The 27,069-nt window shown below is 34.0% G+C and overlaps 1 protein-coding gene across 2 annotated transcripts; it reads left to right on the top strand.

The window, feature by feature from the left end:
- The first annotated feature begins 555 nt into the window (after positions 1–555).
- Sec62 (SEC62 homolog, preprotein translocation factor) lies at positions 556–24,161 on the top strand. 2 transcript variants are annotated; one of them, XM_048814319.1, is made up of 9 exons: positions 556–816; positions 8,003–8,111; positions 9,024–9,129; positions 14,793–14,997; positions 15,227–15,319; positions 17,846–17,906; positions 19,688–19,807; positions 22,571–23,008; positions 23,623–24,161. In XM_048814319.1, exons 1-9 carry the CDS (start codon positions 781–783, stop codon positions 23,682–23,684), a joined length of 1,230 nt encoding a protein of 409 aa, XP_048670276.1. In that variant the 5' UTR covers positions 556–780; the 3' UTR covers positions 23,685–24,161. The 2 variants fall into 2 exon arrangements, with proteins under 2 accessions (XP_048670276.1, XP_015349767.1); XM_015494281.2 differs by having other exon boundaries at positions 602–816; positions 22,571–24,161.
- The last annotated feature ends 2,908 nt before the right edge of the window (positions 24,162–27,069 follow it).

Below are 27,069 nucleotides of genomic sequence, written 5' to 3'. Positions count from 1 at the left end.
GGTCTTACATAGCTCTAAGATACCAATAGTCCATAATGATAATCCACCAGACTTCCTGGGATCTTTCTCCTATTCATCTTATAACTTCCCTGGGTTCTTTCTCCCTGACTTCAGGATTCTAAAAGTGAGTTTTAAGAAACCCCTGGACAATGGCATGAAGAGCCTAATCTATTTAAAGGAGCTGCTACCGAGGAAGCCGCGTGGGAAAAGATCACTGACTAGGTCTCGCCCTTCGCATTGAATGAGTCCGTTTGTATCTCCACCCCTCATTTACCTCGTTCTTCTCATCTTTTAAATGGAATCTCATGAAATTTGAAAGAGGTGAGATAAAGCTTGTTGGTGACATGATAGGAATTACCATGGTAAAGATTTCTAGGACTCGGTAGGTCTCTGCCATCCCGTTGGGTGAAAGGCCCCACCCCAAATATACTGAGCCTGACTCTGAGGGGGCGGGGCCCGGGAATCTGCATTTTAGTAGCTTCCCAGGTAGTTCAGATGCTCAGTGAAGTTCAGAACGGAACTCTCTTCCCAGCCTTCCTATTCTCTGATTCACTTCTTGACTTCCGCCGGGTTCTGGCGAATTCTCCAGTTCCCACAACAACAGGAGAGGAGGGAAGAGAAGCCGCCACCAAGGACCTTAGGCCCTCTGGGCAGCCGACCTCCCTCTCTCTCGGCGCCCGCCGGCGGGTTACATAACGGACCGCGGGACGCGTTCTCGCGAGATTTCCACCGCCCCCCCTCCTCGCTCCACGTCAGAAGGAACCGGGCGGAGCGGCCAACATGGCGGAACGCAGGCGACACAAGAAGCGGATCCAGGTAGCAAAGCCCAGTCCAGGGGTAGGGGGCTTCAGCGCGCTCGGAAGGAGAGGAAGCGGGGAAGACCTCCTGAAAAGGCGCGCGAGGGAGAGGAGGGGTGGGGTTCCGCCGCAAGGTAGCCCGCTTCAGGCTGTGTCGTTGTGAGGGGCCTGAAGTGGGGCGGTGTTGGCTACCGCGGAGACAGAGGTGGTGGTGGAGCAGCAGGGGAAGGAAGGAGGCGCCGCTCTGGGAATCCGGCCACGGAGACGCGGCTGAGGGCCTGGGGTTCCTGTGGCGGCGCCGGCCCAAGCCTACGCTGGCAGGTCAGCCTTCTCCGGAGCTCGGACAGGGACCCACCCCGACCCGGGGCCCCTCCTCCGTTCCCTTCACCCATCCTCTCGCCTTAGCTATCCCGAAATTAAGGCCACGGTAATTGGGGTAGAAGGAGGCGGAGGGTTGACCTAAAGCAGAGGTTCTTTGTGCGCATAGACGGTAAGAGGGGGAAGGACCTGGACCTGGTCAAATGCCCCAGGGGCGCAGGCTGTGATCCCCTAATCCAGATGTTCAGTTGCTTTTACGTGTTTCCTCAATATTTTAACCTCATAGTTCCACTTGAAGCTTACTGGCTTTCTTCCAGGCGACACATTGTAAACAAACACAACCCCACTGGTGCTGCAATGAGCTGGTGGCACCCAGAAACCTTTCACATGCCAGTTTGTCATCCTCATAACCTACATAACATCCCTCCCTCATTCCATATGCATATCATCTGTGCATTTCTTCCCAGCAATTTTCCCCCTGTTGTTCTTTGTCAAGAGGATTAAATATGTTGAGCATCTTGGACTCAAGATGTTTATTAGTCTCAGCAGTTCATATGCTGAGAAATCAAAAGCATCATAAATTGATAGCATGTAGTAAAGTTGTCAGTTATACTTATCTCCAATTGTTACACTTACTGTTTTCTGTTCCTGGAATAGAGTGACTTTCCTATTTATATTCTCTGCACTTTTGTTTATCAGCTTATTGGCCCTCTTACAGGTGTTTTGAGCAAGTTAAAGTTTAAATTAAAATTTTTTAAAGTGGTCTTTCAAGTACTCTGAAAAAAGATAATGATCTAGTAAGTTTGCAGTTTGGCAAAAAAAAAAAAAAAAGTAATTGTGAACAGGGTACCAAAGGGAATTAAAAGAGGCAAATTCCAAGTTCAGACAGGTCTGAAGACAAGGGCTTAAGATCACTAGAAGTTTCTAATCATACTATTCCTGATCTTTTGAAATTTAGTGTTACTGATTTATATAGACAACATTTTACCAAAATTTTTATTGGAAGTTGTGAGATTTGTACTTACTGTACTCCTTATACTTGACAACACAAATTTTATGCCCATGAATACCCACTGTTTGTAAGCTATATTTACAAACTATTCAAAGAGTTTTGAATTCATACTCTAAAAGAAATAAGCCAATCCCAAAGAAACAAAGGCTGAATGTTTTCTCTGATATGCGATGCTAATTCACAGTAAGGAGGGGGCGGCGCTAGGGAAGAATAGAAGTACTTTGGATTAGACAGAGAAATGTATATGGGGGGTGGAAGGATAGTAGAATGAATAAAGACATCATTACCCTATGTGCATATATGATTTCATGGTGTAACTCTACATAACATATAACCAGAACAATGAGAAGTTACACTCCATTTATGTACGATGTGTCAAAATGCATTCTATTGTCATGTGTAATTAATTAGAACAAATTTTTAAAAATATAATATTATATATATATACATATATATATATATATATATACACACACACACACTATTTTACAGTTTAAACTGCACCTTAATATTGTCAGGAAGGGTATATAATTCAATTTTTGAATAGTTGCTGATAAAAAGGTAGGTGAATATAGTATAGTACTATAGAGGTAGTGGCCCAGAAATTTAGTATTTGCCACTGTGCCTCTTTGTACTGAAGCTCCACCAATTTTTAGAGTAATTTTGAGCAAGTTACTTTTTAACCTCAATTTTCTGCATATGTAAGGGATTTTTTACCTTTAAAAAACAATTGTTTTAAACCTTACATTTATACAGTTGCTGTGAAAACAGTAGGTAAATCATTTATACTTACTAAGTTATAAATGTTACAAAAAGTGCTTGGTGCACAACCTCTTCCTTCTTATCCTCCCCTAGGATAAAGAACTTAGGTTGGATTATTATTTTGGTTTTTGTTAAACACTTTTCAATGTGGTGAAGATTGGTTAACAGCTATCTATTCAGTAAATAAACATTAGATTGTGAGTTACAGAAAGTGTATCTACTTACTTTCTATTGTTTATTTCAGGATCTGATTGTTAAAAATTAGTTTTGCATACTGCAAAATGAAAATACATTATTTTCTCATCACAGTTTTTTGAATAACTGTGTAGAATATTTGTGGAAGATCTTGGAGTGGTGCTTTTATGTCATTAAAATTCTGACAAATTTATAAAAATACACTGTCCTAGTCAACTCCCCCTTTTTTTTCCTTACCAGAGAGTCAGAAACTCTATGCTATTGATATCACGTGAGATTAAAAGATCAAATTAATGACAAAGTTCAGAGTTTGTTAAAGAAAAGATTCTTTTGTAGGACTTAAAAGCAGAGTATTCTACAATAACACCTGTTTCCTGTTATTTGATGTTTCATGATTATTCATTTCTAGAAAAGATTTTATGTTAAGTAGATTCAGTAACCTTGAATTATAATTTGTAATTTGGGGGAGGATGTTTGGTATAAACAATAAAATAAGTTCAGGGTTAAAAAAAAAAGTAGTAGCTAATTCATTTGCTTTTTCTAGTGCAGCATAATTTCAGATTCTTGTGTCCCATCAAAGTTGGAAGCAAGAAGACTATCGTCACATTTCCTTCTAGGACTGAAAGTACTCCTCACTGAAAACCTGAAGTGAGCCACATGTTCATTGACATGATGAACAAATTTTAATGATGGAGATTCTCAAATAAGAGTGATATCATTCCAAATTAATGAAAAATTTGAATAGAGTTTTAAGTTATTTAAGAAATGCAATTATGTAATGTTTTTAAAGAAATATAGTAACTTCATGCAGATTAACAGTGCTGCTTACTAGAAGCATTGATTTAGAATCCTGTTGTCATGAAATTTAAGAGTTGAAAATAGTCTAGTAAAATTTTTTTTGAAACTTCTTCACCAATTAGTCTGATATAAAAACAAATGATGGGCCTAGAGTGTACTGCCTGCCCTCATTTTACAGATAAACTGATGTCCAGTGAGGTTATGTGACATAACCTGGATTGCTCATCAAGATAGTAAAACTAGTTTTAGATAGATCTTCTAATTCCCAATTGAATAGTCTTTCTACCTCACCATTGATAAAAGTAAGTTATTCAGAAATACTTTAATCCTGATTCTTTATATCAAATTGTACAACAAAAAGACTTAATATGACTTGTCCCAGCTAAAGGGAATCATCTCATCCAGTATTTTGCATATGTGTATATCTTGTTGAGTTTTGGGACATTTAAATGGCTTACTTGTTCTTAGAACTTTTATAACCTCTGTCAGTTATTTTTGTTGGACTTAGCTGTCTTCCTGGCACTAAACCCCTGACATATCATAAGCTATGCTTAATTTCAGGAAAGGAAAGAAAATAGCAACTTTTGGACCATAGAGCCAGACTACAGGTCTTACTTCTCAGGACCTTCTGAAGAAAAGAGAAGGAACCCAGGAAGATAGTCCTAAGTCTGAAATCTCCCCACACAGGTTTAATGGAGGGTTTTGCAGTTACCTAACAAACCTGTTGTTACAGATAGAATACAATAGAAGTGAATTGGAGGTGTTACAGAAGGATACTAATACAGTCAATATACAAAGCTGTGTGACTTTGAGCAAATGATTTACCTTAGGTCCCTTCCAGCTTTCAGATTTTATTCTGTTAACCTATTGTTGGCATTTTCACAAATATTTTTATACTGTCTTTTTTGTGTCTTTGTGTACAAATTTACAGTTTGTAAACTTGAACCTTTTTCTTTTTTGCTCAGTTGAGTATTGACAGATCAAGTAAGGCATTCTATTGGATATAGTTTTTAAATTCTTCTGTATCAGAAATTCTGTAAGATAAAAACCCATGTTTACCTACTCTGGATCTAATTTTTTTTCCTCAAAAATGTTAAGTATTTGGCTAAAATAATGAAATTGGTAATCTATGTCATTGTAGTGTTTGTTGATGTGTTCTAAAGTAAAAATAGTTTTTGTTAAACAATCTTATAAGAGTGTTTTAACCAAACTTTGAATTTAAAAGTGGTTTACAGCAATTAGCACATTGGTATTTGGGTGCAAAGAAAGGCAGTCTAGCCTAAACTTGTTGGATCTTAACGTCCTCATTCTAACACATTCTAATTTTTTGCCTAAAAATTTCTCTCCTTTTGTTTCAGAGTTGATGGGCTGGTTTCCTTTTCATTAGTGAGTGCTAATTTCCTAAAAGGCCTTTATTTCTTTTTATAAACCTTGAAATGTTAATATTTTGTTCATATCAAAAGGGAACACAGGGAAGATACTGTAGTTCAATGTATAAACAAGAAGCAGGTTAGACTATTTTATACCCTCTTTAGGCTGCAGCTGGGAAACAGAATAAAGCCATCATACAGGATCCCCTGTATGACCAACTTCTCATAGTCATGTTCTCACTGGATCTTTCTTTCTGGCTTCAAAGCCCCAGGAGATAACAAATTGTATTGTTTTCATAAAGGCAATCCATATTGTAATATGGATAACAATTATAAGTTACTGATACTTTAAGAAAGTATCAATGGACAAGTAATTCTGTGTCTAGTTAGGAGAGATTATCCAAATCCTATGTTTTCTAAATCTCTTCTGGTCATTGTTTCTTAGTAGTATCTTTCCAAGGAGGGTATGCAGTTGTGGAAAAGTTGGCTAACTTGAAGTTAATTGTTAAAATGAGATTTAAAAATTTTGTATATACATTATATACAAAATTCCCTATTGCATAATAGAATCAACTTTTCAGCTTTTTATGTATCCTGATATTTAACCCAATTTTACATGTACTACTTTGATTATCTCTCAGAAGATTAATACATTTATCTGTAATCAGTAAGTGTTTTAATTGAGTTAGTGTGAATATTGACATACCATGTCAGAGTGACATTATTGTTCTCCAGAATTACCTTCCTCCCAGTTTCCTTTCTGTTATTGAAAAACTATCATTTCTGTTGACCTACATACCTTTAACTAACCTTTTCATTCATTCTTTATAATTGAATCCTATTTATTCTATATTTGTAATGTTTCAGATATCTACATTTTTTTTTTCCCTGTTCTTGGTCTGGCATCACATCACATTTACTTGAATATTGTAGTAGTCTTCTAACTAGTTTCCGTGCTTTATGAGTTTTTTGTTGTTGTTGTTTTCAAATTCATCTCACAGAACCACCAAAGTAATATTTAAAACATTTTTCTAATTCTCTTCTATTCAAAAATTACTAGTGGTCTTTCTGCTGCTTACAGAATAAAATAAAAATTACTTATACATATTAATCTCCCAGAGCTTCATAACTGGTCTCTCCTGGAGTCCACCGGGTTTATACTTTTCATTCAGTTTACCCCGAACTCATTCGTCTTTCAAAATTCAGTGCCTTCTTTCAAGAAATCCTTTTTAACTGTTCCTATCCACATTTATCTCACTTTTACTTTGTGTACATCTAAAATATATTTCTTCCACTCCTTTTGGAAAATAGCAGTTGCTTCTTTTGATGGTTATGTGCCAAAGTGAAGGTGTCATGCCTTACAAATGTTTGGTATTAACAGTAGCATCTGAAGATCATAGGATAAGCAGTCAAGAAGTACATATTTGAATGGTTTTTCCTCCCACAATTTTTAATGCCAGTAACAAGTTATCAATTAGATATATCTTCAAATTGACAACAGATGTATCAGATGAGGGGATAATGAGTATAGTTGTGATTATAAAATAGAATTGGTTTCTGTAAGGCATTAATATATCATTATTTTCAACTATTATGTAATTTTTTCAGCTGTATGAATATGTATATTTACTAATAGATGAAGCTCATGTTTATTACACATGTACATTATACAATTAAATACTGTCATTTAACATGTGATGTCAACATATATTAACATAAAATGGTTTTAAAAATTCTAATAAGGAATTTCACCTTTTATTATGTCAGGAAATGTATTTTATAGCTAAGACTCAGATCATGAACTATGTAGATGTTAGTGAACTTTTTGAGTGTTAAAATATTGATTTTGCAATTTTTTAGGACTCTGGGGTTTTGGGGTACGTATCTTAATAAAATTTTTTTCATGAGTATTTTGTTTTTATAGTAGTCTTCATTCCAGTTGAGTCGTTTGAGCTTTTAATTTTTATTGCTACAAATAACTCACAGCTGATAGTGGCAGAGTATATAATAGAAAATTTAGAGAGAGATATGGAAGAAAACAGGGAAGAATTAAAGCTTTTTCAAAACTACTTTGTGAGTGTGCTTCCATTAACCAGATGTTCAAATGACATAGTAATATCTGTTTTCTGCAGTTCTAATTTTTGCCTTATCTTTATTAAGGAAAAGAAGAAGGCAAGGTAGGAAAGGAGTCCCAGACAATACCTGGTATCTGCAACTACAGAGGAAAGGGGAGGGAATTAGTACCAATTGTCAGCATCTTAGGAGTTCTTAAGGAATATTCATCGAGGCAGCTATCCTTGGTTACTTTGAGAACTGTCCCAATGGGCTATACATATTATTCAGGGTACATACTTTGGTTGTAGCTATTTTACACTTAATTCGTCATACTTTGACATTTGGGCAGTCACTATTGGCAACATCTTATCTTTTAAATTATTGTTTTGTGACTATTAAAAAGATGAACTGGTACAAAGTAGTTACCATACTGGAAAAACAATTCAAATGCCAAAAAGCAGAGTTGAGGCCAAAAAAGCAGACAGGTCTGGCCCTTGTCTATTTGTATTTGAAAAATATATAGTTTAAAAATCTCTATTTTTCTCTTTTTTGTGCATTACCAAGCTCCAGAGATTGCCTGAAGCAAGGGCTGTAGTTCATTTGAAAAGATTTACAGAACAGATCTGTAAATTATTCTTCAGTGCATAAATTTCTCAAGTAAATCATTACATTAAATTAATATTCTTACGTTGCAGGAAGTTGGTGAACCATCTAAAGAAGAGAAGGCTGTAGCCAAGTATCTTCGATTCAACTGTCCAACAAAATCCACCAATATGATGGGTCACCGTGTTGATTATTTTATTGGTAGGATTATAAAACAATATTAGTGTACATATCATATGAAGTTACCTAAATTTGGATTTTGTAGACGTTTTAGAAGTACTTGCCAAGTGTGTTTATTAAAAGTTGGTGATTAATATATGACAATTGATTATCCTATTCTTTTTAATTGCATTTGTTGGAAATTTTAAAAATAGGATTTACTTTTAGTATTCAGAAGTGTTAACTTTTATCTTGATAGTATGTGTACTTGGAACTAACTAGGAGCTTTGGTTCTTCATATTATCCATACAACCTTGTTATAAACTCTTGTAGTGTATAATAGGGCCCATAGCTTATAAATAGTGGTTGTGTTGCCTTTTTTATCAATTAAAATTGAGTTGCCATTATAGAGAAGAAATTCTGTATCTTCTCTTTCTTTAGTAATATTAATGATTTTGATATTCAGAGTTTTTTAAAAATAGACATACTGATCACTTTAAATCTAACATTTAGCTATTTCTACTGACAGTAGTTGATTGTTTACAGAGTTATTCTTCAGTGGGTTACAGTAAAATTTGATGAGAATTTTTATTACTGTGTGGAGAAAGAGGAAGGTGTTTGAGTTTGTTTATCCTGTATTTGATAAGAGTGATAGTTGCATACAAGTATTTTGCAAATTTTTGTCATAAACATTTCCCTATTAATTTACCTTGTTTTAAATAGTATTTCTGAGAGCCACTTATTTCACAACGTTACTTTAAAAGATGCTTATCAATATATTTCATAAATTGAGGTTTTAAGGAACTGTTATGATGGTCATATTATACTTAATTTTACATTGTGCTAGGTTTTATTTTCTGTGTCAGAATGTTGAAATTTGCCTTATGAAATATTGTTTATGTAGACATAAGTTCCCATGAATACTAAATTTAAAATAATAAATTTCTTCTTTAGCTTCAAAAGCAGTGGATTGCCTTTTGGATTCCAAGTGGGCAAAGGCCAAGAAAGGAGAGGAAGCTTTATTTACAACAAGGGAGTCTGTGGTTGATTACTGCAACAGGTAGTATTATTTCTTAGCACAACAAAATTTATTTCTTTGTATAACAAAATAATTTTTAAGTTTCACCATAGTATTAAAACTCTTTACTTATTTTTTATCATTAACGGTAGCTTTTTTACTCTATTGCCAGGCCCGCTAAACTAAAGGGTCAGCAATATATCATATGCCAAAGTCTATAGTGAACAAGCTCTTTCTCTTTTAGAGCAAATGGTTGGGAGTGTTTTTCTAAAACTTTTGCAGGGATTCCTATATCCTTGTTATCCTTGGTTTTTTAGTGTCTGTGCCCAGAACCATAAGCCAGATACCCTTCCCTGTTTTTAATGATTACTAATGTAGTATTCCTTGAAAATCAAGGCAACTACATCTACCTTTCCTGTCTTTGAGAATTCAGGATGCAGTACAATTTGGTAACATAGATATATTTTTCACATTACATATTTTTTCTTTGCAGACACTCCATGGATTTACTTATTAATACTTACTAAGTATATTCAATAGTAGATGTTGACTGAATTTTGTTTTCATGACACTGATATTTATAATCTGAGAATTGGAGATTTTAGATTATTTTTCATGTTCGTAGGGAGGGATACATAGCATTTCCCCACATAATCTTCACAGTGCATTAATGTGTATTCAGAAATATTCCATGCATCCTGATCTTGCACCAAAGATTAATAATAAATGATTTCTAAATGACACCAGCACAATTTTTAAAAAAAGAAAAAGAAAAAAGCTGCATATAATGGTTCCATCCCACTTTTTTGCAAAAAGAAAAAAAAATGCTGAGATATGGTGTTAATATTGGGTTTACTAACACTTAAGATATTAGCCATCTGAGAATCCTCTTAAAATCCACTGTTTCACAGCCTGGTTTCTTAAACTGTTGTATTAAATAATCATCAAATATTTATCTTTTTTTTTTGTTGTTGTTGTTGTTTTTTGGCACCAGGGATTGAATCCAAGGGCACTTTACCACTGAGCCACATTCCCAGTTTTTTGTTTGTTTGTTTTAGTTAGAGACAGGGTCTCACTGAGTTGCTTACGGCCTCACTAAGTTACTCAGGCTTGCTTTGAACTCAAGAGTCCTCCTACCTCAGCGTCTTGATCCACTGGGATCAAATATTCCTTAAAATTCTTAGTTGTCAAAGACGAGAGATCACTAATAGGCATTTCAGAAACAGTACGGTTTCATTGTTGGGTGGGGATACCCTAACAGTGGTGCAGTTGATATTTACTTGTTCCTTACAGCAATTTGTCTAATTAGAATTAGCTCCAAAATACAAACTCCCTGCCCACTTCAAAATAATTTTTTTTTTTACATATGGTGTAAAAATTATAAATGCAGCAACTGAGGCATGAAGAATTTAAGAACCTTGCCCAAGGTCACAAAGCTGGTAAGACTTAAGGTTCTAAATACAGTATTCTGGCTTCAAAGTCCATGCTCTCAACCACTGCACTATGACTATCTCCTCCAACAAGATGATGGTTCTTTTAAGGGAGCAAAGATTACAATTGAGTCACTTGCCAATACTAATTTTTTTGGATATTAAATCTCTGAGACTATTTCTCTGAGAAGGAGAGCAGCCAGTATGGCCCATATCTATTTGGGCTTGTAGGAGCTATGGAACCATTTTAAAAGCTTTTAAAAGCTCCAAAGACCTAGGTTCAGAGAATGTCATAGAGGTGTTCTCACTTTTCATTTTATATGTTATTCCCATTTATGTTGTGTCTGTCCTTTTTTTTCATTAAAATAAAGGAGAGAAGCCATTTCTAATATAACTATTGAGGATTGGATGGCCAGTCCTCATGGGTTCCTGCTCAGCCATAGAGAAAACCGCAGTAAGATTCTTGTCCAGTTTCACTTGAAGTGTGAGGAAAGACACAAAACAGGAAAATGTGGGATAGTAAAAAAAAAAAAAGATCTTTTCTAGTACAATCTGTACATTTTGTGGCCTACTGCACACATGAACTCTGCAAACTAGTTCAGACTAGGTGTCAATGAAATTTTGCATCACTGACCTGCAGTCTAGTAATGTCCTCCTCACTCTTGTGCAAGTGAGTCCCACTCTTTCTCTCTTCTGGTCTTTCTGTGATCCTAACCTGCCACTTTCCTTCAGTGGTTCTCTTTCCTCTATCCAATCTGCCTGTCAATATTACAAACACATCTCTCAAGTCCTACTTCTACCATGTAGTATTCCCCAGGTCCTCCAGTTCACATTAACCTTTGTTTCTAAAGTTATACTGACTTTTCAAGTTAGTATCATCCAGTTTGGCCCTTAACCATTTTAGAATTCTGGTATATGTGTTAGTGTTTTAATCTCTTGCATCTAAATCTGAAAACAGTTGTAGGATCATTTCTCCATAGCACTTGGCACAATGGGACATGTAGTTAAAATTCACCATTGATACATAGGTGAAAGTACCTAATACATGCCAGGCGTTAAATAAATATTTGTTAAATCTGAAAAAAAAATGCTTAAGAAGTGAGAAAAAATACAGAAGTAATTTTAAAACTTTTTACAGGCTGCTTTTAAACCATTTATTTACTCAATCATGTATTTATCACATATCTATTGTAAAGCAAGCCCCTGGAATACAATTACTGTGACTTGCTTCCTATCTCAGAAAACAGAATTCTAATCTGTTGGGACAGATTTATAATTAATAACAATAGCTGATGAAAATGCTTTAATCAAAATTTGAAACATAAATAGGCAGTTACCCAACAAAAAAGAGAAAAGGGGTATTTATTCCCAGGAGAGGGCATAGGATATATTGAGATAAGAAAGTATAAGTAGTTCTGTGAAAAATATCAAGACAGATATTTCTTTGGGCTCATGATTTATTCTGTATCTCATATGTAAAGCCAAATAAGTAGAGGCTTTGATTTTATCACAAAAGTTAAATAATGTTAATCTCACATTTTTAAGCATTTTTAGACATCCTCTAAAGACCCATAAATGAGTAAGTCAGTGATTGTACTTAGTACAAAATGGACTAGTGCTATAATGATCTTTGAAACCAAATGTATATGTATCCCATAACTAGTAATTGCAGTTGAAGATTTTGCCATAGCAATAATGATAACATTTATTAACTCTATGTATACCAGACACTATGTTCAACAGTTACAAGTTCTCAATCCTGAAAACCCCTATGAGATAGGTATGTCATTTTAGAAATCAAGTGAAGTTAAGTTACTTACCTAATGTCATTTAGCTAGTCAGGTGGTAAAGATGATATTTGAACCTAACTCAATGTGAAATTATTTTCAACATGATTTGATTGGAAGTTAATAATCTACTTTTCTTTCATGGGTGGGGATAACCTTGCAGGAAGAGTGAAAAGTGACAGAAGAAGCAGACGGTCCTACTTGTCCTATGCCCTTCTGTATCTGCTCATCAGGGAAAAGGTTTTTTCCCTCTTACTAAAGTTCAATGGTTTATTTCTTAAATTACTTATTTCTTTATTAAGAGTTTTTTCCACTGATATAAATTTCAGAAACTGAAGATAAAGAAAACGATACAGAAGAAAACCTAAATTATTGATAATGTTGTTTTGTAGTTAAACACATTACCATTTGAGAATATACATTTAAAGTATCTATATGTGTATACATGTACTCTCAATATGTGGACATTTATTATGTGAACATCTGTAATATGAACTATAATATAAAATGCTGGTTTTTAAAATTAACATTACATGAAAAAGATTTCATTTTCAGATTAAATGATAATAAATGTTTCTTCTAGGAAATCACATAAAGGCACAAACAGAATTGGAATATATGTTCATTATAAATTTGTCAAGACATTCTGAAGTAAAAAATATAAATTACCCCTTTATATTCAAACACCCCACTACTATTATATCCCACTTACTGTTTATAAGTAGCTAATCATTAATTCTTAATTTTATTTATATGTGTATTTACAAAATTATATGCTAAATAGATTTTCTGAACAAATAGAATAGGCAGATGAGGAAACCTAAAAGTAAACTTTATGGTAATGATTATGGATTGGACCTAATGTGCTACAAGTGGAAGCCCATCCAGGCAGGTGAAATATAAGTGCTCCAGTGGGCATAACACAGTGACCAGAAAGAAGTGGTCATCTGGACAGGAAGATCTATTTCACAAATGACATGATGTTCTAGAGCAGGCACCAGTGAGGTGTAAATAGAAAGGTAGATTAGCAGGTACAGATAGTACTAGTGAGACCTTGCTTCTAGATTGTGTTATGGTAGTTGTACATTATCAAGGCAGTAGTGAAGAAAAAGATAAGAAACTTAGAAGCTTGAACATAAGATTTGAAAAAGTTGCTTATAAATGATAAAATGAAGGGTAACCCAGTTTCTTGGTAGGATTATAAGGTTAGAAAGGAACTGTCAACCGCAAAGTTGATTTAAATTGGGATCAGCTGAGCTTCTAAACTTATCATAAAAATGAATAAAACAAAGATCTCATGAAGAGTTTACAGTTAGTGAAAGAGCAAACAGTTGTAACAAATTATATAGTAAGAAGACAGATGCTAAGGATAGGATAACAGGAAACAGAAGAGAGGATGGGGTGGGCTTGTGGTTTATACACGGTCAACTAAGGTTAAGGGAAAACTTGAAAAAACTTGAAGAAAGTAAGGCAGTAAAACAAAAAGACATGTTTATTTAGGGGGAAAACATTCCAGATGAAAGGATCAGCCAGTGTAAAGGTCCAGAGGTGAGAATGTAAAAAAAAACAAAAATAATAACTACTAAAAAGAAGAAAGAACAGTGTGTATAGAGAGAAGTTAACAAAAGCAAGAATACATAATATTTTGCCAAATATATTTTTCAAATTGATCTTGTGATAATCCTTATCAGAGTCCAGAAATCTCATCTTACTGTATTTAATTATTCATTACTTAATTGAAAACATCTCATCATAATGCCAGCCTGAATAGTGAAGTCCATGGAGAAAAAAAACGACACCCAGAAAAATGGTGAAGAGATATGAATAGAATTAATCAAATCGTGGACACACTTTTTTTCTTTTCTTTTGCTGTACTAAGGACTAAACTGGGAGTCAGGGGGAGGGTTACTCTACCACTGAACTATATTATTCTCAGCCCTTTTTATTTTTTATTTTGAGAGAGTGTCTCACTAAGTTGCCCAGGCTAGTCTTGAACTTTTCAATCCTTGTGCCTTAGCCTTCCAAGTTGCTGGGATTACAGGTGTGCGCCACCATACTTGGCATGACACACTTTTAATCTGTTAACATTTTTACACTATTTTCCTCTTTATCATTTCTGGCATTGAGACTTACTTAACATTAAATGAGGCTAGTCTTGCTTACTCTTAAAGGACCTAGAGATAAATTTTATATCAGTAATTACAAACCTATAATCTCTTTTATACCTAAATTAAATAGTTAAAAGTGAAAATTATATTGAATATCATTGAGTTTTGACAACTTTCATATAATCTAATTGACCTATAAAAGGTTTTTTGACTGTTGGTGTAGTTCAGTATATTTCTATGGGCTTACTAGTTGTAATTTATGGGTTGCCAATTTATGTCTTTCTTTGCTCATTTTATTTGGGTCTTGATCTTTTTTTGCTTTTTAGTCTATGTCTGTATAATAGATTGGGAATATAATGTTATACTTTTTTACCCCTAAGGCTTTTAAAGAAGCAGTTTTTCCACCGGGCTTTAAAAGTAATGAAAATGAAGTATGATAAAGACATAAAAAAAGAAAAAGATAAAGGAAAAGCTGAAAGTGGAAAAGAAGAGGACAAAAAGAATAAGAAAGAAAATATAAAGGAAGAAAAGACAAAAAAGGAAAAAGAGAAAAAAAAAGATGGTGAAAAGGAAGAATCCAAAAAAGTAAATTAAACTAAAATTAAGTAAAAATGATGTGTATTTGATCTACTGGGATATAAGCATATTTAAAATATCAGCACCCGTTTGAGATGATTATATTGGGATTATTTATAAATATCAAAGTTAAGAATCTTTTGTGTTAAAAGTGAAAAAATTTTTGACTATATTAATGTTATATTGCTTTTCCTTGATAATAAGTGTTATTTCTATTATTCACCTGTGGTTTTCATAGGAGGAAACTCCAGGAACTCCCAAAAAGAAGGAAACGAAGAAAAAATTCAAACTTGAGCCACATGATGATCAAGTTTTTCTGGATGGAAATGAGGTAAGAGTATATAAGAGGAAACCTAAAGAAATAATGGCTTAATACAAAATAGTTGCTTATTTCTTTCTCATCAGTATAATCTAGAGAGATAGGGCAGCTCCATAGTGGACCTAAGTTCCTTTGTTTTCACCTTTGAAGATTGCCTCATGGTCCAAAATGATTGCCAACCTGGATATCTATATCCAGAAGAGGAAAAGAGTGAAAAACCATGCTTCTATTTAAGAAGGCCTCTTAAGGACACTGTCCAAGAAGCTGGCAATTTCATTTCTGCTTGAATTCCACTGACTAGAATCTAGTTACGTGGTTATACTTACCTGAAATAAAGTCTTAGATATGCACTTTTTATGCTGAATGATCATTTGCCCAGCTAAAATTGCAATTTTCAGTTATTATCAAAGAAAAAAAGAACAGAGTAGTTAATGGGGGACATCGACTGATCTCTGTCTTTTATACACATCACTTGAGGGACCTAAAATTTTCAACATTATTTGATGCTTTGCTCAAGGAGCTAGCTTTTATTGTATCTTTTATAATTGTAAATTTGTGTGGTGGCAACCTTCCAGGAAGATTACATTGGTTAATGTAGTTACTTAACCAATACAAAAACATTAGTTATATACAATTGGGCTATTGTGAATTTCAGGGCATATTCTTTCTTACTAAAATATTAAGTAGTGTATATAAAATACTGGCTTCTAGGGCTATGTGTTTGAAATTCTGGGGAAGCTTTTTTAAAAGTATATGTTCTGGGGCTAGGGTTGTGGCTCAGTGATAGAGTGCTTGCCTAGCATGCACAAGGCACTGGGTTCGATCCTCAGCACCACATAAATGTAAAATGAAGATATTGTGTCCACCTAAAACTAAGCAATAAATATTTTTTAAAAAAACGTGTTCTGTCTAGGCTTTTTGCAAACATATTTGCATGAGAATCTTAAATTTCTTAAACGGAAGGTGGGGTGGGCATGGGTATGCATCTGCATACAAATATCTTATGGTAATTTTAATGGTTAAGAACCTTGGTTGATGTCTACCATGTGAGAGGTTTGGTTAAGAACCCTTGTAATAGAAGTGCACTAGTACCATCAGTTAGGCATTGAGCATTAGCTATATGCCAGCTATTTTTATAGGTGCTGGGAATAGCATGGTAAGTACAATGAAATTCTCTACACAGAAGCACTTAGCAGTCTGTCAAACACAGAAGCATTTAAACCTGTTACTTTGTTGAATGGTAAGCATTAATGGTGTAAGATTAACAATTAGGAATTGTTATTCAAAAACTAATTAGAAAGGACAAGTAGGGTTTAAAGACCCTGGACACAGCTGAGCCTTCAAGGCTGACAGGCTGATTGCCAAGTGAACCAGGAAGAATTTATGTCTTTTAGGGAAGGAAAAGCTGAGCAAAAGCATGGGTCTTGCCATCCTGAAAAGACTAGATTTTATTCTTAGAAACCACCATGTATTCCACAATTTTTAAAGGTAGGAAATGTCTTTTTTTCTTAATATATTTATTTAGAATGGTAAGTAGCAGAAGTAATGTCTATGGACTTATTTCCAGGGAGATTGTAAAGAATAAAAGTAGGGATTGAAGCAGAACCCCAGGTGTTAGAAATAGAAGAACCAAGTTGGAAGGACAGAAAGAATTCTGGTCAAATAGGAAATGAAAGACTTCTGTTATTTGTAGAAATTAAGAAATAAAACAAAGTTATGGATGATGATTGAACATATCTCCAATCTGAATGATGTTCTGTTGTATAAAATTGCCTGCTAAAAGTACATCAAGCTTTAAAACAGTGGTTCTCTTCATGTGGGCTAAAAACCCTCCTTGAAGGAGTGGACAGTGAAATTATTGCAGGGAGTCACTGAATCTTTATGTTCCCCAAGCATGATAGTGGTTCTTTGTTGTCAGTAGGAGAGAAAAATATGTAGTTTAGAGCTGTTGGATCTTAGTAAAACCTGGCTGGAATCTTAACTATGTTCTTAGCCCAAACAGATCCATTATTACATAGGAACAAAAGGATTGATAATTGCTGATCCTTATTTTGAATAAACAGTGATTTGCACACATAAACAAATTATTGAATGCATGGAAGTATGTACAAAACAAGCAGCATTCTTATGATCATTTTCTAACTGAATGAATGCCAAAGGAACCATTATTATTAAAGGGAAAGTCTTTGGAATTTTTCTTAGAAAGTAAGCCTCATATATTAAGATGTTGGTGACTGCCTTAGAGGTCCTTAAATGTAGAAATAAACTCTATGGTGGATGCAGTGGTGCACACTTGTAATCCAACTTCTCAGGAGGTTAAGGCAGGAGGATCACTTGTTTGAGGTCAGCCTGGGCAACTTGGCAAGATAGTCTCAAAAATTTTTAAAAAGGGCTGGGGGTGTGGTTCTGGTGAAGCATTCACCTAGCATGCACAAGGCCTTGGGTTCCAATCCCTAGTATCACCAAAAAAAAAAAAAAGACCTACTTTCCATTGTGACCTTAGAACTTGTAAGCACTAAGGTTTCTTGGTTCTTCTAGGTTTATGTGTGGATCTATGACCCAGTTCACATTAAAACATTTGTCATGGGATTAATTCTTGGTAAGTAGCAGGATGTAAGTAGCATTAAAGTATAATCTAAAATTTAGGAAACAAATGCAGAACCACAAAGGAAATTATTTCTAAATATAAAAGTTATTGTTTCAAAGTGAGTACTTTAAATAAAGTCAGAAGATAAATGGTAAACTAAGGAAAATATTTGCAATATATTAAAATGAAGATCTTTAAGAGATTAACAACTTGGTAGAAAAATGGTAAGGTAGTGCACAGATAAAGCATTACAATAACCAATCATGGATGATACTTAATCACGCTCAAATACAAAATAAAGCAACAGTGATTAAAGGAATAATAGAGTTTGACAGTGAAGGTCTTAGTTAGAAGGTCTCTCCAACACTTGACAGGTATATCCATTGTTTTAATTTTAGAGGGAGGTCAGTTTGGCATATCTTTCAAATTTTAAATGCATATACTCTAATCCTTCAATTATACTTGTAGGAATTTATCCAATTTTATGCGTGTAGTTGCACAAGCATATGCATTTAAGTGTTGCGTATTTTAATCCAAATCCTTCAGACTATATTTAAGAGCATAATCTAGCATATAATCTTTCAAATGTTAAATGCCTATATCTTTTGGCCTAATAATTCCATTTAAAGGAATTCACTCTGTTATACAAACACAGTTGCACAGATGTATATGTACAAGGATATTTGCACTGATATTATCTGTTAGAGGTTCAAACTGAACAGAATTCAAGTTCTTTAATAAGAAAGGGGTAAAATAAATTACAGTATAGTAGAATACCATGTATCTTTTAAAGAATTAGTATGCACTGATTGAAAGATATCTAGAATGGCCAGGTGTGATGACATGCACCTATAATCCCAGGATCTTGGGAGGCTGAGACAGGAGGATTGCCAGTTCAAAGCCAGGCTTTAAGCAACTCAGGGAGACCCTGTCGCTAAATAAAAATATAAAAAAGGGCTAGAGGTGTGGCTCAGTAGTTAAGTACCCCAGGATTCAATCCCCAGTATCCAAAAAAAAAGAAAGAAAGATATCTGGAATATATCTAATTTAAAAGAAATTGCAGAAGAATAATATTTATTCAGAAATGGAGTAGAACAAGAATTAAACGAAGATGTAGTCTTCACTAGACCTTCTGATTTGTTTTTTTGAACATGAGTATATTTCTCTAAGTTCAGGGTAGGAGTGGGTAGGGAAGAATGATATAACAAATAGAAAAATAGATATTAATTAAAATAATCTTGGTGAATATGATATCATAGGACCTCATTCAAAACAACTCTTATGATAAGAGTAGAAACTGTTAAATCCAAATAGCTAATAGCTATTGATTACTACTAATGTAGTAGTCACTTTGCTAAATATTTTACAGACAGTATATCATCTCATCCTTACAACAGCACTGATTAACTCTAAAGTATCTTAGCCTGAAAAGGATTAAGTAACTTGCTGTATGTTACTTAGCTTATAAATGATAGAGCTAGAATTTGAATACTGTTCTAAAGACCTACTAATACTGGAGATACTTCTATACAGTACGCCTGATTTTAAAAAGGCAGTCTGTAGCAGAATCAGCTGGTGAGCTTCTTGAGTCTGTGAATATCAGAGCTCCACCCCAGAATCACAATCTCTATGATAGGGTCTTTAGAATTTTATTTATTTATTTATTTATTTTGGTTTGTTATTTTTTGTTCTTAGCTTTTCCCCCAAAGAATATGTTCTCTATTGTTACAACCAAGTCATTTAAATTTTTATTCTAAAAGTTATCTATGTAATTTTGTCATTTCTTGTTCTAGTGATTGCAGTTATAGCAGCCACACTCTTCCCTCTTTGGCCAGCAGAAATGAGAGTAGGTGTTTATTACCTCAGTGTGGGCGCAGGCTGTTTTGTAGCCAGCATTCTTCTACTTGCTGTTGGTAAGTATTACTAGTAGTAAAACTAACCTCAGTAAGGTAGGTATTGAGCAGTTGGAACTATAATCTGGAACTTTAGTAAAACTTAATAGCAAAATTAACATAAGTATGTCAAGAGTTACATGATTCTACTCTCTGGGTTAAATCCCAAAACGTGGCTCAGACTTGATTAGTTTGGGTCTAATCTGAAGAAAGGATTACTGGATTTTTTTAATTTTTAATTTTTTGATTAATATTACATTTGATTGACAAATCATGATTATACCATGAGGTACAATGTGGTGTTTTAATGATTAAATCAAGCTAATTAACATACATATCACTTTGCTTACCTTATCATTCTTTATGGTGAAACATTTTAAGTTTATCCTTTTAGTTATGTTGAAATAAATAATACATTATATTTTAATCTGAAAAGGGTTTGCTTTAAAGATTAACTACAGCAAGAATTTATTATTTTTGTAGTAATTTATTATTCAGTAAACACTTTGATATTTCAACAAGGCTGGGGTTATGGCTCAGCATAGAGCGCTCACCTAGCACATGCAAGGCCCTGGGTTTGATCCTCAGCACCACATAAAAATAAATAAAGATATGTGTCTGACTAAATAAAGGTATAAAAAATGTTGTATCTGATTAAAAAAAAGAGTAGATGGGAATCTTTGATTTTTTGTCTGCCTTGTCAGTTTATTGCCTGCTCTTAATTTTGTCTTTTTGATGTGAAAAGGGTTTTTAAATTTTTATGTGATCTAAATCTATTAGCCCTTTTGATCATCTTCTTGGCTACAGAAGACACCAATTTATTTATGTTTTCCTGTTTGATGTTTAAAACATTTAATTTCTCCGATGTATCTAAAATTTATTTTGGTACCTGAGTAGAAATTACTGATTTCCCCCAAAGTGGCAAATCATTTGTTTAGACCAAATAAAACCTAATCTTACCATATATAGCCTGGCCATAGCAGAATTATAATATGCTTTATTGAATAAAAAGCACAGAATTTAAATATTTAATATAAGCTGCATTGGCCTTGTTGAAATATCAAAGTGTTTTACTGAATAATAAATTACTGCAAAAATAATAAATTCTTGCTGTAGTTACTTTGAATATGCTTTGTTAATTCACCATTTAAAATAAGACTTTTGGCATTTTTCTAAAATTTGTCACTGTTGGTATAGAAATGGTATGACAGTACATGTCACAGTTTTTCTGTGATTCTTCCCTTTGCTCCTGGTAATCTAATGCCACATGGAGAAAAAACTGTAAAGCATGTTAGAATTCTGCCATGCCCAGTTGTGCCATTTCTATATTGAATTTTCTTAGGTTTTGATACAAGATTTCATATTATGAATCATCTGTCTTATAAACCTATAAAACCTATCATAGTATTATAATTGTGTTTGGAGAAAAAAATGTTCAGCCTCCTTAAAAGTTATTCATTTTCTCTCTTAATCTATCATGGAACTTGTTCTTGTCATAATTTCAAACATTTACTTTTTCTGTTTGGACCACCAAAGATTCTAACAACATTCTTTTTGCATATTTATATTCTTGTGGAAATAAAATACTACTTTATAAATAAGGTAGTTTATTTTTAAATGCTACTCTAAAAAATCAAGGCATAGCTATAACTGTTTTTTATTTTTCCAGAACAAAATAATGGAAGAAGCATTGACAAGCTTTTTTGAGGCTTTATATGAAACAGTGATACATAGTCATGAAGGAAAAAAAAGTATCCATTGATTAGCCTATAACATTTATATAATCATTATGGTCTTTATAAAAGAAAAGTCACTGAGCCATACATAACTGGTAAATTAATAGAAAACTACATGAAGTATTAGAGTTTGTAAAATTTCATTATCTCAGTTTTGTCATAATATATTGTTCTAAAAGAGTAATGTCATAAAACATACATAAACTCCCTTGCTTTCATTAGTATTATATTGTTTCTTACTATTGAGAGAATTGGTCCTTAAATAAGCAAAAATTATATAACTTACCTAATTAGTAAAACAAATAGAAGATAGATGCTAGGATTCTTTATCCAGGGTTGACCTATCCTTGATTTTTTAGAATAGCATTTAGGCCATGTAAGTGCATGCCTTGGATCTACTATACCTTGTGCAACCCTCAAAAATGTTTTCATTTATTTTAAAATCAGAAATAGCCCAGTGGTAGAGTGTGTATATATATGATTGTATATATTAGTAGACTGCAGTATTATTATGTTTGCATTTGTACCATTACATATGTAAAATATAATTTTAGTTTATTTTTTATAAAGGAAGTGCCTTACCAAAGGCAAAAGTACCTAGGATTTAGAAAAGTCATAATGCAGCCCTGCTTTTTCCTTTATAAAGCGTTTTTTCTTAGGATATACTTCATTTCTTACTCACATTTTTTTCATTTCTTACACATGGTCTCATGAATGCTTAAACTTCCAACTGACTGCTGTTTTTTAGAGTATAACATCACAAATTACATAAATCATAAGTGTATGTCCATTTAACAATACCCAGATGAAAAAATAAAAGTAATTCTTTGGGAGTGGCATTTCAGCATTGTGCACTTAAGTTCAGAGCAGAATGTTCTGCCATGAGAATGTTTTGATAGATGCTAAAATAGTCAGGATTTAAATACTCATATTAAGGTGCATGAAATGTGCAAATAAAACTAAATGTTTTCCCAGCGTTTTATTAACAAATATTCCCTGCTCCCTGATTCAGTGTTTGAATTATTCAAAGAAATTTTTCTTCCCACAGCTCGTTGCATTTTGTTTCTCATCATCTGGCTCATAACTGGAGGAAGGCACCACTTTTGGTTCTTGCCAAATCTGACTGCTGACGTGGGCTTCATTGACTCCTTTAGGCCTCTATACACACATGAATACAAAGGACCAAAAGCAGACTTAAAGAAAGATGAGAAATCTGAAACCAAAAAACAGCAGAAGTCCGACAGTGAGGAAAAGTCAGACAGTGAGAAAAAGGAAGATGAGGAGGGAAAAGTAGGACCAGGAAATCATGGAACAGAAGGCTCAGGTGGAGAACGGCATTCAGACACAGACAGTGACAGAAGAGAAGATGACCGATCCCAACACAGTAGTGGAAATGGGAATGATTTTGAAATGATTACAAAAGAGGAACTGGAACAGCAAACAGATGGGGATTGTGAAGAAGAGGAGGAAGAAGACAATGATGGAGAGATACCTAAATCTTCACATGAAAAATCATAATTCGACTAATTTTGGGAACTGATTAAGGGCAAGAGGTTGGATTTTCTATGTTGGCTGATCATCATAATGTACACATCTTATTTGTAGCATTCTTTATATCCATTTACTGAAATGTATTTGACATCCAAGCAGTTATTCAGTTCATTTTATAGAGTATTGGTACTACTATTGGTACAGTCTAAAGCCATTAATAAGTTTATCCATTTGATAATTTAACAGTAAGTAGGTCTTATTCATTTTGATAGTTATCAAAGATGCATTTTCCACAATGACATTTAGATTAAGGGCATTTTTGATAGTTGTATGGCTTTTTACTGTTAGACTAATCAAAATAACTTTAGAAGGAATAAAGAAATTGCAACGTTTCAGATTATGCAGAGTTATATAGCCATTTCACAGTTTCTTTAGAATGAAATGCGTAACACTTTGTTCTTGATAGTTTGCTTTTGTTTTTCATCATAAAATTATCCAGGAAATTTCTTAAGATTCTGAGTTAGCAGGGTTCAAAAGCATTTCGTGGAAACAAGCCAACTAATAACAATGCAGCAGCACTTCTAGTTTAGCTGCAAATTCTCCTTTTCCAACTTAGGAAATCCAAACTGATTTGTACGTTTGATTCAGAGAAAGATGGTCATCTCCAGTAGAGAACATGAACAGCATTGGTTGGAAGGTGATGGCTCTCCTACCTTCTTCCCCATCTCCTTGTAACGTAAAGCGTATTCTGTATATAATTTACGAATAAAACATTTTATTTTAATTGTTACTTATTATTTAGACATTTCTCAACACTTAAATTTGTAAAATTAAGACCATGTAAGGGTATGTTTTTAAAGAAGTGAAAGTTTCGATAACCCACAGAACACCTGTGATCTTTCTACAGCAGCTTCAGTTTTGTGCCAACATTCCATGTATTTGAATATGAGTAAAAACTGATCCTTATTAAATATAAGAGCAGACTTAAAAGTAGCTGTTTGTAAGCCTTAATGTTCATTTTGTTTTATTTTAAAACTTTACATTCAGAAATGGGGGTACTGTATTACCAGACCAGGAGGCCCTGCTGTGAAAGATAATTTACTGTTCTAAAATATCAATTTAAAATAAAGGCTATAAAAGAAAACATAGAGAACCATTGGACTCTAATTGCTTCAAACTAGTTTTGTAATTTGGTTTTATGTTTCAAATCATAGAAGAGCCTTGTTTACTTATGAGCATAATCATTCCTTGGAGTTATACTCTCAAAGTGATAGTGAATATTAAATTATTTTCCTTTAGTCACAGAGCAATTTGCTTTGTAGTTGAAATAAGTGAGTAGGTCTTTAATTTTTTTAGGTTGTTTCCCATCCAAGTGTTTGACTAAAGATGTTAAATTCTTATAATTATGAAAAAATACTTTTTCTGTATATTGATACATCCTATCAAACATGGCTTGATTGCTTCTTTAATAGTATTCCCTGTAAGTGGCTAGAAGTGTGGCTCTTCCATGTTAATGCAATACTGTCAAGGCTGCAATCATTTCAAATTTTCTCTTAGCAAATGTTTGTTGATTTTAGTGCCTGGGTATTTCCCCCTCACATTTGCAGATCTCTTTTGCTTTATTTCCACAATTAAGGATATATAAAATTTGAGCTTCTGAGCTTCTTAATCACCAGTAACAATAATACCTATTATGGGGTATTGAAAATGATACCAAAAGTGTTTCTCAGAAATAAAATTAATTTTGTTAACAATTACTACTATGGGAATACCCGAGCACTCACTGTTTAAAGTTCTTTCTAATGCATGTATTGTGTCTAGTCTCAAAGACATGTGGAGCATGACAGGAAAGTCAGCTTTTTATTGTGTATGGATTCTTACAGAATGTTAATACAAGGTTTTTAAATATTGGTGATTCTGAGGGGAATTGCATTCTTAAATGGTTAGAAAGTGAGTTTGAAATTTCAGCTTAGTTTCTATTGTACTCCTCAAGTACACAAACAAACATAAAACTCAAAGGCTGCATATGTTGCAATGCTCAGAATAGATGACTGTCTTTGTTAGCTAACTTTAAATATCCTCCAGAGCATGGAGAATTGTTTACAGTAGTCAATAGAATTGATGATTAAAATAAAAGGGGGCAGGGGAAATCTTCAGATTTGCTATGCCACTGTTAAGTATAAGCACAAAACTTTCAGATACTGTAGGATTTAGTGTGGAATGGTTATAAACTGGCCTAACTAAGCAGAATTGAATTAACAGGACTAAGTCCAGATGGTAAGAATAATGCATAGGTGAATGTTCTTAAAGTTACTATATTAAATAGGGTGCTTTTCCTTTTCCCTTCCACTGAATTCTTTAATTTCCAAATATAAAGCCTAGACAATGTTAATTGAATAATTTAGATGAACAATATTCAGAAAGTAATAAATTTTAATATATATCATTGAAATTATGCAGTGGTGATGGATTTTAGTGTTTTCTCCCTCTTTCTGGTTTTATATAGTGGGTACCAATTAGCTACTGACTAGAAACCATGTCTTTTGCAAATTGAATTTTCTTTTCCTAATCTTTATTAAGAACTGGAAAAACAGCATCTCAGTTGTTCTTGTATTTGTGGTAGTTATGTGCTATATAGTCACTGTGATCACTCAATTAAACCATTGCTTCTAGGGGAAATAGAGGGCTGGGTGTTTGCAAGCCTCTGGCTACATTTTATTTAAACAGTCAATATGTAAACTTGTTTTAGCTGTTCTTTCTGTTAGAAAGACACTTTATTTAATATAGCTGATTCATTAACCCTGTACACAACAAATAACACTATACTTCCTGTCTGATGAGCTTTTCTGACACTTTTTTCTTTCATAAGGCACATCACAGCCTTAGGCCAAGTGCCTTATTGGACACACTCCTTGGAGGTCACTTTAAAAAGTGAAATCACCAACAAAAAGCACAAATGTGAAAAAAACATGGCATTAAATAGAGCAAAAGGACTCTCATTTATAGTATGAGACCTGGAACAAGAAGGCATTGTTCAACCTTAGCTGAGAATGCATTGGACAAGTCACAAATTTTTTGCTACTCTGCGTATAGCTACAAAAACACTGCAGAAATTTTAGCCAAATTCACAAATATGGAATGTTAGATTTACTATGAATAAAGATTTACTGTGTTTAACTATAAACTTGTGGTATTTAGTTACCTAATCTACAGAATAGAATATTGATGAATTGTGCTTCAGTATTTGCATAACATTTTAAATATCCACTCTGGAAGTAAATAGTTCCTAACTGTTGCATAGTAGATAATTTGCTTTTACTTTTAGAGCTGTATTTCAGGTCTTTGTTCATTCATTAATGCTGAGCACTTACCATATTACCAGAGTATATTAGACAAAGCCATGAGTAAAAATCCAGTATTCCTGTTGACCATCAAATAGTGTAAAATGTTGTGGCAGAGATTTGCCAAATGGGCTAGACATTTCTTATTTACCCTCCAGCTCTCCTCTACTCCATGAGGCTGAACTGAATGGACCACAGCAGTGGGCTACTGTGCCTCCTGGCTTCTGGGTGAGATTGGCCAAAGATGGTCCTGGCCAGAAATCTATTCTTTTGGCTCTTCTCCCAGTGGAGCTGCCTCAGGAGTCGAAGGCTACCACTTCTCCCAAACTTCCCTTCACCACTATGAGTTGTCATTCTCTGTTCTCTCCTTTTGACCATGGACAATATCAGATTTGAGGCTCATATCCTGGAGTTTCTGAAACTAATATGCTTCCTCTGTACCCTATTCCCACACTTGTATCCTCCAAGTATCGTAAGAACCATGTTAGAACTAAAACCAATGGCTGGGCACATTGGCGCATGCCTGTAATCCCAGCAGCTTAGGCAGTAAGGCAGGAGGACAGCAAATTCAAAGCCACCCTCAGCAAAAGTGAGGTGCTAAGCAACTCAGACCATGTCTCCAAATAAAATACAAAATAGGGCTGGGTATGTGGCTCAGTAGCTAAGTGTTCCTGAGTTCCATCACCAGTACCAAAAAAAAAAAAAAAAAAAAAAA

The sequence above is a fragment of the Marmota marmota genome, unplaced genomic scaffold (genome assembly GCF_001458135.2).
Source record: "Marmota marmota marmota unplaced genomic scaffold, marMar, whole genome shotgun sequence".
In the NCBI taxonomy this organism is placed as follows: domain Eukaryota; kingdom Metazoa; phylum Chordata; class Mammalia; order Rodentia; family Sciuridae; genus Marmota; species Marmota marmota.
The sequence above is the reverse complement of the archived record's forward strand: the minus strand, read 5'-3'. Positions and strand labels throughout refer to the sequence as shown.